Here is a 14,363-nt window from a genome sequence, read left to right as displayed (position 1 = left end):
ATAAAATACATATCTGGATTTAAAGTGAAATAAAGAAATAGTAAATTCCTTAGCAATTTCCAATCAGCTTGATTTTCCCTTAACCTCGTTTTGTTCAATTGAACTCATTTGATTACATATCAGAAGAATTATAATAAAATTTCCTCTAAAATATCTGTATGTGTTTTATTTCCTTTGGGCTTTTCTTATCCAACAGGTGCAGTGTAATAAACACAGCAGCGTAAACTTTCCAATGTGTGAGTCTAAGGTGCCCTCTAGAGTCCAGAAATTAAACAGATATTTCCAGAATTTTTTTCTCAATCTGAGTAGGATCCAATAAAGGTTTTAACTGCAGACAAAATTGTCTTTGCTCTAGAAAACTCTCAGCTTGTTTTCTAACATGAGCTTCTAATTGTATTCAATTTATTTATTTATTTATTTAAAGGCTGAAATTTTTAGCAAATATATTTTATTTTTACATGCAAAGATTATTTATACGAACACACACCTTCTATCCCTCAGTTTTATGTATGGATATGGAGGAAAATGAGAAGGAAAATGCTTTTCTCTCTCCTAACTATTCCAGCTGTTTTGATTCCTTACTGTTTCCTCAAGGAAGGGTGTGTGCCCAAGGCAAAGTGACTTCCTGAGCACTAAAGGTTTAGGGAAGGTGATGCTTTTAAGAATCTTTACCAGTTTGCAGAGATACAGAGTGTGTTTAAGGCAAAGACTCAGTTGAACTGTGTGCACAACCAGAAAGCATTAAGCTAAAAATAACACAGATTCACTTTAAAATCAGATTTTGGCTCCAAGATATACCATATGACGTTTTTAACAAGTAAGCAAACTGCAGATACATCATAATCATAAATAATCCTTTGAGCTTCCATAGTGCTTTTTATCCCATGATCTCAAAAGTCCTCAGTGTCATTAATTGACTAAAGATCAAAGCATTCCTTTGGGATAATCTATGGATATAAAAGACCATTTCACACGCTGAAATCAATACCCAACAATTCCTCAAAACAGCTTAGAGAGATAAAGAATACCATAGAGTTAAATTTTTTAATGAGATTCAGTTGGACAAAAAGTAGTCATGATTCTCTTTATTCTTCCTATATATATATATATATGTATTTTAAAGCAAAATACACAGGCTAATGGGAGCATGGGAAAGAAAGCACCCACCAGGATCAGCTAACTAAAATCCCAATTAAAATCCTCAGACCATGTTTTTATAGAGAGGAACAGAAAATGGTATATAAAAGTCAAATACCTTAGCTCCTCGCTGTCTGGTGCATTTTCCCATTAGTTTTTCATCATCTATCTCACACTGCTCCAGAAGATCCAAAATGTCCTCCTCCTAGAAGTAAGAATTTCACCATGGTTAATTCAAAACATGGAATATGTTTTCCTAGTCTTCCAAAGTTCAAGTGCCAACTGATAGGGCTTTGAAGTTGCTTTGATAACCCATTTCTGACATAAGACAATGAATGCCTCCAGAGTAGGATTCTTCTATTATTTATCTCTGACTGTGTACATAGACAATGAAGCCACGTTATGGGATGCCTTAAAGTTGTGGAGCTGGTTTTATGATATCACTTATTCTAGACCTTACAAGTGTACAGTGGGTTGGGGACATTACTGGAGAAAGAAGGAGGCAAAGACCAGCTCATAAGCAGTTTCTGCCAACCTCTGATTTGGCCAAGAATAAGGCTGAGGCTTGGGGAAATGGAAGTCAGTGAGCCTGTCTCCACTCTGGGTACACTGCAGTTCATCCAAATTCTAGTCCACAAGCTACACAAAGAATAAGATGATGGAAAAGTTATCAAATGCTATTTACTACCCATCACACATCATCATCATGAAAGTTATCTGCAAGGATGTGAATTCCAAGAAAAATAACTTCAAGACAACACTTCTGTGCATCAGTACCTTCATCCTTTTTAAAGGGTTATTCATTTCCCGCTGAAGTGAAGCAGCTCTCCCAGCAAGAAATGTCTGGAAAGCAGTGGCTAACAAACTCTCATACTTTTCAAGTAATGATTTGTCGTCAGGAGGGTAAATTCGCCTGAAATAGGGGGAAAATGAATAAAATTAAATAATGTCTTCTACTTATAAGCATAGTATCTTCTAAGCTACTTATCAGACTAGGAACAAAAGTCATGCAGCTAATTCAGCCTCTGTGGCAATGCATGTGTATCCCATCTGTAATTATTATGTGATACCATATCATGAGACATATGCTCCTAGCAATGCACTCCAAATCTAATTTTAGCTTAGTGAACACTTACATGTTTAAACCAGTAATTAGCCAGTCAAAAAAAATCCCTTGCAAGTCATTCCAGAGATGTACAGGAGCACAGCTTTGTAATACTTTCTGAAATTTCAGTGTGTCTGAATACATCCAGGTGTTAAATGTTCATAAAGTATTAATAAAGCATTGCACGTAAAATTCAGTGCAACAAAATAATTTGTATTAGCAACAAAAGTACAAAAAAAGTAGTGAAAATCTGAACAATTCTTTGAGTTAATGGACAATACATAAAGACTGAATATGCGCTGCACTGGAATGATGGAGATGGGAAACTAATGTATAACATATTGCAATGGATAACTCAAATTCTGCCTGCACTGTGCAAAGCATAACAACTACTTATAAATTAATTGGCAATACGCGACTTGTATATTTTGGATGATTTTTTGTTGAAACTTTACAGTGCTCTCTCTCCTTTTCTTTACAGACTAATCATTGGAAAAAGAGCCTTACCATTGCTACAAAATCATAACGTAAAAGAACAATCTCATTATACTCAACTAGAAGGTGGTTCCATAAACTACCTACACGAACTCTAATCTAGTTGTAGTCAACAATTTTAATGATGTTGATTCCACTGCTGAAAAAGTAGGATAGAACAATTCTGTAAGTCTCCCCAAAAGTAATGCATCCTATTTCTTTCAATGGAAACTACACCAGATACAAAAAGTGCAACAGCACTATTTGAACGAGAAAATTCTTATCTACAAAACACTATTTTTCAACACAATCATCAACATTAGCTATGCATTTTCACCAACAATGAACAACAGTTGGCATGTCACACTGATAGCAATCTGCAACAGCAGAGGTGAATTACTGTCACTGTTAGGACTGCTGAAACACATCACCCACCACCTCAGTGTGCTCAAATCCTCTGTTTGGTCCCCAGAAATGTTCAGCAGGCATTGATGAATGCCAGTGTGTGCCACTTTTTCCACAAGGAGAAACTGAGTGATACCCCTTTGCTTTACTTGCCCTTTCATGTCAGACTCCATCTGTCACACTGCCCTTCTGCTGTCAACTGTCACACAGCAACAAAATGTAACGGGATATTGGTGGGAAGATTCAACCTCTACTGTCACCCCACCAACATCCGCCTCTGATTTCATGGGTCAACATAATGAAATATGAGACATTATTTTCAGTGCAGCCCTCGTGCTTTTAAGTAAAAAGATATTCACGCTAACATATATGGAAATGCACTGTAGTCCAAGACTACTGCAAAGATATAGATGTTATTTTCACAAATGCTTGAAAGCATGGCTCCTGCTTTGAAACACCATAGGATCCTAATGAAAATGACAGGCTAGTTGCATTTGCAGTTGGGCACTTGAGTAAGCTGCTTGCTGAACTGACGTTCACAGGCACAGCATTGTTACCAAAATCTGAGGTTGATGGGAAAAAATGCACTGTTCTTAGGATTAGGATTCAGAAGTTCTGTGGACATAAAAATTTCCAGAATGCAAACCTAGGAAAGCAATATGAATCCACACAGCCATGCCAGCATGCAGAATTTCTATGGTTTGATGGCAATGCCTGAGAGGAACTAATCCTGCTCTGCAGAAGGACATCATGAGGAGAAAATACCGCATAATGCTTAGATAACATCTGTCTGAATCTCTAGCCAAGATTACTTCTCAGGCTCTGCTGACTCTCCAGCCTTTTTGTGAACACGTGATATTAAGAAAACACACAGCTGTTCGGCCCTTTTACATGTGCACATTTCTCACGAAAAGCCACTTCACATTTTCCCAAGAAAAACAAAAAGTGTTTGCATTTTTCTTGCTTTGGATTAACCAGAAAGCTAAATAAAAAGAACACTTGGCTCATTGTCAGTCCAGAGCTGAATAAGCAACCTGAAGCGGAATCAGTTAAAAAGTTAGAGTTTAATGTTATCATTAAACAAAATGTATTAAAAGCATCACGATGTTTCTCCTTCTCATTCAATTAATAACAAACTAACTGTTTCATTGTGCTGTGCTTTTGATGTACTAGCTCAGCTCCACATGTGTCAAGAAAGGATGTAATTAAAGCTGGGAACATTACAAAGATATACATATATATATTTATTATTATTATTTTTGTAAGCAAAGAAAATTTGTCAAAAAGAAAAAAAAAACACACAGAAATATCGGTGTTTAAATAAGAAATTTACTGGGTTGTATAGAGCATCTGCTCAAAAAGCAGAGACGAAGAATAGCAGTAAATGCATTCTGACTAATTCAGAATGAAAGATATGAACCCAGACCTCTTACATCCCAGATGAATGTTACAAAGATTGGGTGAATACTCCCATCATCTCTTCTCAGTGGTGCACTGCTCCTTTTCACCAAATATTCATTGCCTTGTATTCATTTCTCACTGAAGCTAATGTCAAGAAATAACAAAAGAATTGTAAAATAAATCCTTATTTTATGGCCAATGCCAATTATGACCAACAGAAATATGAATGTGAGAGAAGCACAAACAAGGCTTCTGAAGCATCATAGAGAACATTCAGATATGATATTTCATTCTCTGTAGAGTAATGCAGGAATGTTAACATCCTGATACTATCCCACCCCAGAGAAAAGAATTGCCATTTGTGATTACAGAAGAAGTCCAAAATGAAAATTACACTTCTTGGTACACTGAACATGAACAATCATATCTTTTAAGCAAACGTTTTGCACAAACACTGGAGTGATTGATGTAATATAAAGTAAATGCATGGAAAAACACAGAATCAGAAAAAGACCTAAAAAAAAAAAAAATACCACCCGGTCTAGTCTCTGTGTTTTCTATCAATACCTACACATCACTGTCACAAAATTATTATCTACCACAAATATTTGTTCCCATTATTCCCAACAATGAATGCATTAAATCTTCTGGCTGATGCAGTTCACACAGTTACCTGTAGTTCCCCATGTGCCTATTTTCATGCTCTTCTTTGGAAATCTGTTTGCGTACTTGTGCAAGTCTTTCCTTCTATAAATCAAGAAAGGAAGACAATCAAAACAAAGAGAATTTAAATCATGGGCAAGAAACAGCATTTTTCTTTCCTACCAGTTCTTCTTTTCTCCTTTCCAGTGAGTGACGTTGCTTTTCCCAGTCTGAAGAACCTGGCAAGAGTCTTTTCATAGAGCCTTGACCATACAGTCTCTTTTGAGCTTCAGCTTTCTGCTGGGCTAAATTTCTCCTTTTATCACTTGTCCTGAAACACAAGGGACATTAAGGTACATCAATCCAAAAAGAATACTTTAGTAAGAATTAAGAAAAGGGTTATTCTCTCTACTGATAACATTAAAGGCCTTCTATAACAAAATACACTGCAGAATATATTTAGCACATTCATTTAAATAGGCCCCCATGCAGGTTTTGATAGCTAAGTAGCAGTAAAAAGAGTTCAGACATCATTTTTCAGAACTCAAACTAGATCATCAAGATTCACTGCATTATCAAGCATTGATTATTGACACAATGCAGCTGAGATTAAATACACTTTCACTTCAAGTAAATAATCTACAGCTTTCAGTTTTTCTTGTATGGCTTATGATACACAAATGAGCAGCCAAACACTAAGAAAAATTTTTAATATTAACTTCTATGGCTGCCAATTTCACTCACTAAAGTGTGCTATAATGACTGTGCTGAGATTTAATGCAGAAATAGAGTAGTATCTATTTTAGGTTTTCTTCAACAAATTCCAACAAGCAGACTTTCTTATAGAGGGGAATGGTTTATGGCCATACGTGAAACTATTGTCAGAGAAAACTTGCTATGACTGCGTTAATACTCCCATTTTGAGATCTGTTTGAAAAAGCAACTAACAGACATGAAAATGACCATTACCACTTCATTTCTGGCAAGCACTTGAAAAGGTATAAAAATTAAATTTGAGCTTTTAATACCAAAACTCACAGCAATCAAACTATTTAAGTTCTTATAACTTAAGAAATGTCACACTCTACTTGTCCAATTAAAACCAAACAAACAAACCTGCAAACAAAAGAAAAAAACAGAAAGAGAGCCAGACTGAAGAACGCAAGATTACCTTATGTTGAGAAGCTTTAATGCATTTAACAGAACACCCTTTTTTACATCATAGTCTATTTTTTGGTCAGTTCCAAAGCTTGGGGCACGGTTAATCTGGAAAAACAAACAAACAAACAAACAAAACAAAACAAAAAAAAAAAAAAAAAAAAAAAAAAGGAGAAAACTTTTATTCAGATTTCACAGGGAATAAGAGAATAAATGGAATACATGTTGAAATGCTCATCTTGGTTTGTATTTCTTAAATAACTGGAGAAACAAGCATCATCAGAGACATGTGGAGCCAGGAGAAACACCTCTCAGACACCAACTTTATCCAGACAATCAGAACGAACCTGATTCAAGTACTGGCAATGTAAATCCAGATTAATGAATTCTTGTTGCTGTGGCTAGAAATCTACCACAGCAAGTGCTGTTATGCACATTATAACTACATGCCATTCTACAGGAGTCCAGCACAGGAAACTGTTTCATAGTTCCTAGACTGGAATACAGTTTTTCTCTGAAAAGTAACAAGTCGTAAAAACAGAAATCAGTACATGGTATGAAAACAAAATAAATAACAGAATGAGTAACTTAAAATCTAAGTGCAGAGCAAGACGTCATAAATGTCAATATAAAGACAGAGGAAGAAACAAAATGAAAGGAGGAGACTTTGCTAAGCATCATCTAACCACTGCTAAGCTCTGGAGCCCCTGCAGAACAGCTTTCAGGAAAGTGTTGAGGGAAAATAAAGTAAATGCAGGGAAATCTCAAGGAACATCTCTCAGGATTGTATAAAAAGGTATACATGAGCAATGGGTGCTAATAAGAGGATGGAATTATGCTGTGAATGAGCTGGTGAGGGAATGGACAGACGAGCAGCTTCAGAAGTGAAAACTAATGCCTTGTATGCAAATGAGAAGTGAAACAACTTGGAGTACTATGATTCAGTCCAACAAATACCTAAATACACAATTACCTCACTGAAATAAAAACAGAAATGTAAAAATCAAGCCCCAGCCTCTTATTCAGAAGAAATGTTAGATATCATACAATATAATATTCTGTATTGAATTTTTTACCCCATAGTAACATATCGCAACTAGCAATATTTAGCTTTGAAATGCTTTTTTAAGGCATCAAAAACAAGTAAACAGACATGAATAAAACTATTAAAACTTCCAATCAGTTAATTCCTAATATTTTACTAGAATCAGCACACTAAATCCTTAAATTCAGTTAGAATGCAGTTAGACACGACAAACTATTTGAAACACGTAAAATGCTATGTTAGTCCAGTATTGAACTCATAGGATTGCTAGATGCACACAAACACAAACATGACATAGGTAGGTCTGTAGGTGCTAAAAATTAACTCTGAAAAGTATATTCTTAATTACACTCTGAAAAGTATAAAATAATTCATAGTCTCTCTCCTACAGAGTGGGTGTTGCAAAAAATCAGCTACTCTGAACAAAACCACCTCAACTGTGTTTATAGAGAAAACTAAGGTAGGGGTAGAAAAGATGTAAGAAGGCATTTTAAATGCTGTTCTGAAACCAAATGCTATTGGGAAACATAACACTATCATTCCACTTAAGGCAGACACTTAAGAAGCTGAAATGCTACTGTTCTCATAGAACTGGAGTGCAGTTCTGTGACTTGCAGAGGATTTGTTGGAGTTTGTTTTTTTACACACAGTTCACGACTAAAGATTGAAAACCTGACCTTACTGTAACCTGAGTCCTCAAGAATAACCAGAGGGACAGTAAAAACAGTGATACAGTTCTGAATGGCTGCTGCAAAATTGTCTTAGTGCATTGTTTCGTGTAGCAGTAGATGTAGCCCAACACAAATAAAATACAAGCAACTGAGTTCATTTGAAAGTTAATACAGAAAAAGCAGGTGTGAATTTAAAGTCAATTGGCTATTCCATGCTCATTGCACGCGTGGATATTTGAACTACCTCTTGATCTAGTACAACTACATGCAAGGATGCTGCACTAACAAACCTTTCTTTCAAATTCCTTCACCTGTTCGCTATCTCTCCCTTCTCACATCAGGAAACTTCAGAAGGCAGTCTTGACAGCTGACCTTAAGTATAAAGCCTGCTTATCACCCAGTGTAGATAGAAGATGAGACATTTCTAAGATCAAATGATTTCTGCAGGGCTCTGCCAGAGGGACACAAGCATGCATACCTAGTGACTAGAATCTGAATACTTTACGCAACTTCAATACAGGTTAAATGTCAGAAGAAATAAGTCTCTAAGACCATGTTTTTATACTGCAGCATGCTCAGAAACAAGATATTCTTACTCAGTGTCAGGTGTTAGGTTTTTGCTGTGCTACTGGATAAACCATCATCAAAACTTCAAAAATCTGATATATGTAAGAATACACAAGGGGGAAAAAAAAAAAGAAAGAACAGAAAAAAACCACACCTGCTTTGTAAGTACAGTGTTCCTTGGAATAGACTGAACACAATACTGAACACAATGTTTCTCAAACATTTTCATAATGTCACAGTTTTAGTTCCCAAATCTTTCAGTAGTAGTAGTAGTAGAATTAAATTCTCCACAAGTTTTAATTCCCCCAACCAATACCTTCAACTTTTACTTTATAATCGAAGTTCCACTGAATACAGCACAGATGATTAATCACACTACTTGTGAGCACAGCAGTTGCAGAGCTCAGCATATTTCATAACTACACATTTGTCAGCAAAGGACTTAGTATCTGTAATACTTAAGTTAAGCAGTGTAAGTTGAAGCATGTAAGGCTCCCACCTCCAGCTATGTTTGCAAAATATTCTGATATTTAAAAAATGAAACTTTGTAAATGCCAAAGATACTGACTCCACACCTTCTTCATCAGTACCAGGGAAAAAATTCAGTCTGGCATTTCACCTCCTTATGGAAGCAATCAAAAGCATATTCCCATCTCTAGTAGTATACAGTAGGAACAGAAATACTCCACTTCTCAATAAAGAGATTACATAACGACTTCAATAAACCTAAAATCAACGCAGAAAAACATTACATCCTTTCAGTAACAGGGATTTTATCTCCACTCAACCTGTAGGGCAGTATGTGTTGGAAAGGATCAAATTCTCCATTAAAAGCAACTCGAACAACAGCATTTTCAATGAAAACAACAAATCTGTAACCTATAAAAATTTGACTGCATCAGATGAGATGCTCTTACTGGTCATTTCCCACAAACTGTGCTGCTGACTGAGATGAAGAACTTGATCTCAAGCAAAGGATTACATTTATGCAGCAACTTTAAGAACAAATAATTCAAGCATCAATTAAATGCAATGAGCCAAGTAATGTTCACAATGAAACCCTGTGAACTAGATAAAACTGGGTTTAGAGATAAAAATGGAATACAGAACAGAATCTGTGAAATGTAAAACAAACCAGTTATGGTAAAACTGGGAAATAATGTGGAACAGCTGGACAGTGAATGAAGAATAAGTAGACAACATCAGCAAAAGAACAAAAATAACTCTAAGAGAAGCAAAGAAGAAATCCACACTACAAGCAGTGTAGTCGTTCTTGTGAAAAACTGAGGACGTGACATTTTGCCATAAACAACTAACCCACCTTTCTATGGAGAATTAGACCTCTTCTGTTTTCTGTTGGCCCTTGGGTCTCCAGGGGAAGATGCATAGCAATTATAGTACAAAAGCAAAAGACTAGACACTAGAAAACTTGTATATGTGAGCTTTAACTACTTTTTAACAGGAATACTAATCATTGCATTCTTCAGCCTAAACATCCAAGGACATCTGAACTGGACCGATAAAGCTCTGAAAAGATTTTGCTGGTAGTTTAGTTACATTAAATAATAGCTATATGGATCTGTATATAAGGCAAGTTTCTCTCACCTCTAACAAGTGAAGTTTGGTGCCCTGCACTTGAATTGCAGTATGGATACAAGAACAAAAAGAAAAGCCAGAAACCCAATTTTTTTTTAGGATGGAGAACAGGAAGTATCTTCTTAAAATCCAAGAATTTTAACAGAAGAAGGCTGTCATGTAAGTAATGCCTCCCGTTTCATTATGTTGGCCATCAGAGATGGATGTTGACGGCAGTAGAGGCTGAAATTTCCTGTTAGTATTCCATTAGATGTTGTCGCCATGTGACAGATGGCAGCAGAGGGGAGGTCTGATAGAACGGAGCCTGACAGGGGTGCACAGATGAAGCAAAGGGGTGTCACTGAATTCCTCCACACAGAAATAAAATGCCACCCATTGACATTCATCAACATTTGCTATGGGGATGGAACAGTGGATGTGAGCACACTGAGAATTTACTCTATCAACCAGCATTCTTGTGCTGTTTGTATCTGTTGTCGTTTCTATGGAGGCGTGACTTTCGGAGAGCGGCGCTACCCGGTGGGATGCCATCCGCGGGCGCGGCACAGCGCCGCTCAGGGACACCCGTTGCCACCAGATGGCAGCGCTGCGTTTTCCTGCTCTCACGGCTTTGGAAGGTTCCGGAAGTTCGGCAGCATCCCGGGGTGGGAGCACTGCGGGGATAACGGCGAATATAAACAGAAGTCATCTCAGGAAAGCAGTCATTGTAGCGCTGCGTAATTTATTTCCTATAATTATGCTAACTTTACAACAGAACGGCTCCGTGAGCTATGGAAAGCAGAAGCCAGATTGGCCATCCTGATCTTGTCTTGGCAGTTTTCCCACAGCGCTGGGAACATGCAGAGCCTTGTGATTAGAGCACATCCCCCGGGGGGTGCTTCGGCAACAGGGAAATGGTGGAACAAGAATAGAGTGGAAGGCTGGAGAAGTAAGAACTGTCTGGGAAAAAAATACTGTATATAAATACCTATATTTTACACGTTGCATATCTTGTGTAAAAACTGTTGGCAGTTTTTGGACCAGACAGCCAAAAAAGTTGCCAGAGCCATTCTTGAGAAGGAAATCAATGCATACTCAGTTTCTATTAACTTCAGCTTGAATGCACCTGAAACAATTGGATTAACATCCCATTTCTCATTAAAACTATCAGAAACATTTAAAATGCAACATTGCTCCAGGAAAACAACCTTACCTGAGTCTCCAAAATTAATGCAAAGCAGTGTTCCCATACAACTGTTGCAGAAAAAAGCATCATCTATTTACTCACCAAAAGTACATTCCACAAGGCACAGATTTTCTTTTAAGATTTCTTACACAGACATGGATTCAGCTGGGAGTTGGTTAAGTTTACTCTTAAAAGTTTAATTTACATTTGTTGAAAGGAGTTTACCTCTAGAAGCCATGGTTTTAGTTTTCTGTCCAGCAGAATATCAAATCCCAGGACTTCAAAGCAGACGCTGTCACTTCCCGGTGCTTGCCCCGGCCTGCACATGCGATAAGCATGAAGAACGTGTGGCTCTGCAACTATGAGAGTCTTCACTACTAACTCCTGTAGGGATTTATTTTTGTTCAGAAAAATTTATCAGGAGAGATGACACCAGGATAAAGTGAACTTTACGTATTTCATTCTTTTATAGATACTTCAGTAGAATTTAAAAGATTTTTAATACCAAATAAATGTTCATACTGAGTAACAAATGCTTTTAATGGCCATAAAAAACATTGATATAACTTTCCATAGTACATACTTCTTTTTAAGATAGGCAATAGTCGAAATGCTAAAGTTACGTTGCAGATAAGGCATAGCATAGCCAATGTTTACTCACTTCATTTCACAGCATAGCTTCCAATAAATATTCTCAGAATCGTATTTATAGACAGTGCCTAAAAGTGGTAACAATCTCAGTCATATTCCTCACCTAAAGATGTCTGTTACACACCCACTGATCTGAATGGTGCAGGTTCCAGTCTACTGATATATGCAATGCTGCACACAGCACTGTAATTATTCTCACATAAAATTCACTTTATGTGCTAGAAAAGTCTTCGAGAACTTAAATAGAACTGTTTATATGTATGATAATATTTACATGAATAACTGTCTAGAAGGACTTATGTCCCTCAGACAGAATAAGGCCAACATTAACTTCTAATCAAATTCTGAGTTTAGCTTTTTTAATCTTCATTCACAGCATGCTCTTTGTGGTGTCTTTTGCGGAGATTACAGTTAGAGTTAAAATGTTTCCAAAATAATGCTGGATTCTGAGTAAAGCAATGGCAGAAGCAATATATTTTCTAAGAATGATCTTTAAGGAAAATATAGAAAAGTATATTAGTTTTATCTTACTGAAATATCATTCCAGAATTTGGAGACATCAAGATTATTTGTTTCTAGAAACTCAGTAAACCATTTTATGGAGCGTTTACTTCCTTTGTCTTCAGTTTCATCCCGTTCAAAGTGTTCATTATGTTTATTCACAGAGTAGTTGGTCAGATGCATATACAGTTGGCTCTAAAAATACAGAGAAAAGAAAAAAAGAAAATTTAAATATAATTATAGAGTGACCAATTTCTTGAAAGAAAAGTTAAATCCATAATGACACAGTCTAACAGTTCATATTTGCAAATACATTATTGTGCAGGTTAAGTGTTTCTGGTTCTTGGAGAGTTCCAATACTGAATGTAGCCTTGTAATATAACCTGGGCTCATATTTAAGCCAGTTGCAGTAGTAGTAGATGTGCTATTCAACATCTGGTTAGATAATATACCTGCCATTTTTTACAGGTGTGTATGTAAACAACTCCATAACAATGTGAAAAGCTATTGTCATAACTTACAGAAAAATTACACTCCACAAGAAGCAAATAATAAAGATGGTACTTTGAAGTGCTAAAAACACTCTGACATCTGTTTCACAGACAATCCCACATTTCAGTTTTCACTATAGTTTATCTATGAGAAATGTTCTCATTATAGCAATACTTTAAAATATCTTCTACATATAAATTCATCTGTCATGTTGTTATCTGCCAAAACTGCTCATTTTTGAGTGGCTGGTAGCCATACATTAGAAAGAGATAAATTTCAAAATATACATTACATAAATGAGTAAATGTTGTGGTTTCTTTATGTGAGAAAATATAAACAGCAATTGATTCATTACATCCTCAATTTATAAATCATTATTTATATACTTGCATCTCTTTCACTTCAGGTATTAACTCAGATTAACTCAGCTTTCCACGTGCACTATCAGGATGACAGCCCACAGAGACTGTTGTTTGTCATTTTTCATTCCATGTTTGAATGATAGTTGATGTTATAAGCTGGCCATAAGCTTTCTGCTCCAACTCCTTTTTTATTAGGCAGACAGTAGGCAACACAAACCTTCTGCTGACATTTATCTCACTACGTGTACATTTACGAAAAAGGAAACCAACAAAACCAAGCAGTTTAGTTGCAGGTTAGTTAACAATCACACTACAAGCAATGAATTTCTCACATGGCTTCCAATTACTCTTTTGGGAATGATTCTGAAACCTATTATGGTTTTGAGTCTTTCCACATTATTAAATTATTTCAGAAAATTAAATTATTTACCAGATTCAGGGAAAAAAAAATAAATCAAAAAACCTGAAAGTGTTTTTAGAACATGAGTTAAACATAAACTAGCCTGAATTTATCTGGAATAGTGTCACTGCAGAACAATGTCATTAGCGACAAGCCAGGTTATTTCATACAATAGACAGACATGAATAGTTGCAAGATCACAGAGAAAAGTGCTTGTTCTGCTGCTCTGTTTATCGACTCAGAGCATACTTCAGCACTGATAACACTGAGATTAGCAACAATAAAAACCATTAAAAGCACACTGTTCCAAATATAGTACTGGAACTTTTCCAAATGCACCATTTCTGCTGGGATTCGGATTGTACCTGCATTCTTCAAAACAACGCTATTTTAAGTGACAAGTAGAGTTAATGGCTCACCTTACATTTTCTATTGTATAATTACACTGAAGCAGCTCTAAAAATACATCACTCTGGAAAAGGAAAGATAAAGAAGCAATGGAGTACAGAGTGAGGTATGAGAAATTTAAATCCACTGATGCCTGGATGCACCAAATCAGAGTATTTATTGTACTTAGGTCTGTGCCAGAAG

General features: G+C 36.2%; 1 protein-coding gene across 8 annotated transcripts in view; it reads right to left on the bottom strand.

The window, feature by feature from the left end:
• The window catches only part of TTLL7 (tubulin tyrosine ligase like 7), a 71,149-nt gene that overhangs the window by 21,408 nt on the left and 35,378 nt on the right, over positions 1-14,363 (bottom strand). For all 8 annotated transcript variants that reach the window (XR_011904474.1, XR_011904476.1, XR_011904475.1 and 5 more), the window contains 7 exons: positions 12,549-12,713; positions 11,592-11,750; positions 6,336-6,430; positions 5,348-5,495; positions 5,196-5,269; positions 1,915-2,050; positions 1,256-1,342 (listed from right to left, as the gene is read on the bottom strand). Coding sequence is in view for 5 of the 8 variants with exons in the window: in XM_072342942.1 (XP_072199043.1) it covers positions 1,256-1,342; positions 1,915-2,050; positions 5,196-5,269; positions 5,348-5,495; positions 6,336-6,430; positions 11,592-11,750; positions 12,549-12,713 (864 nt within the window). In the remaining 3 variants the exon portion in view is untranslated. The remainder of the gene's footprint in view (positions 1-1,255; positions 1,343-1,914; positions 2,051-5,195; positions 5,270-5,347; positions 5,496-6,335; positions 6,431-11,591; positions 11,751-12,548; positions 12,714-14,363) is intronic.

This window comes from Excalfactoria chinensis, chromosome 8, assembly GCF_039878825.1.
Source record: "Excalfactoria chinensis isolate bCotChi1 chromosome 8, bCotChi1.hap2, whole genome shotgun sequence".
Classification (NCBI taxonomy): domain Eukaryota; kingdom Metazoa; phylum Chordata; class Aves; order Galliformes; family Phasianidae; genus Excalfactoria; species Excalfactoria chinensis.
Note: the sequence above shows the minus strand (reverse complement) of the source record. Positions and strands in the feature narration are given on the sequence as shown.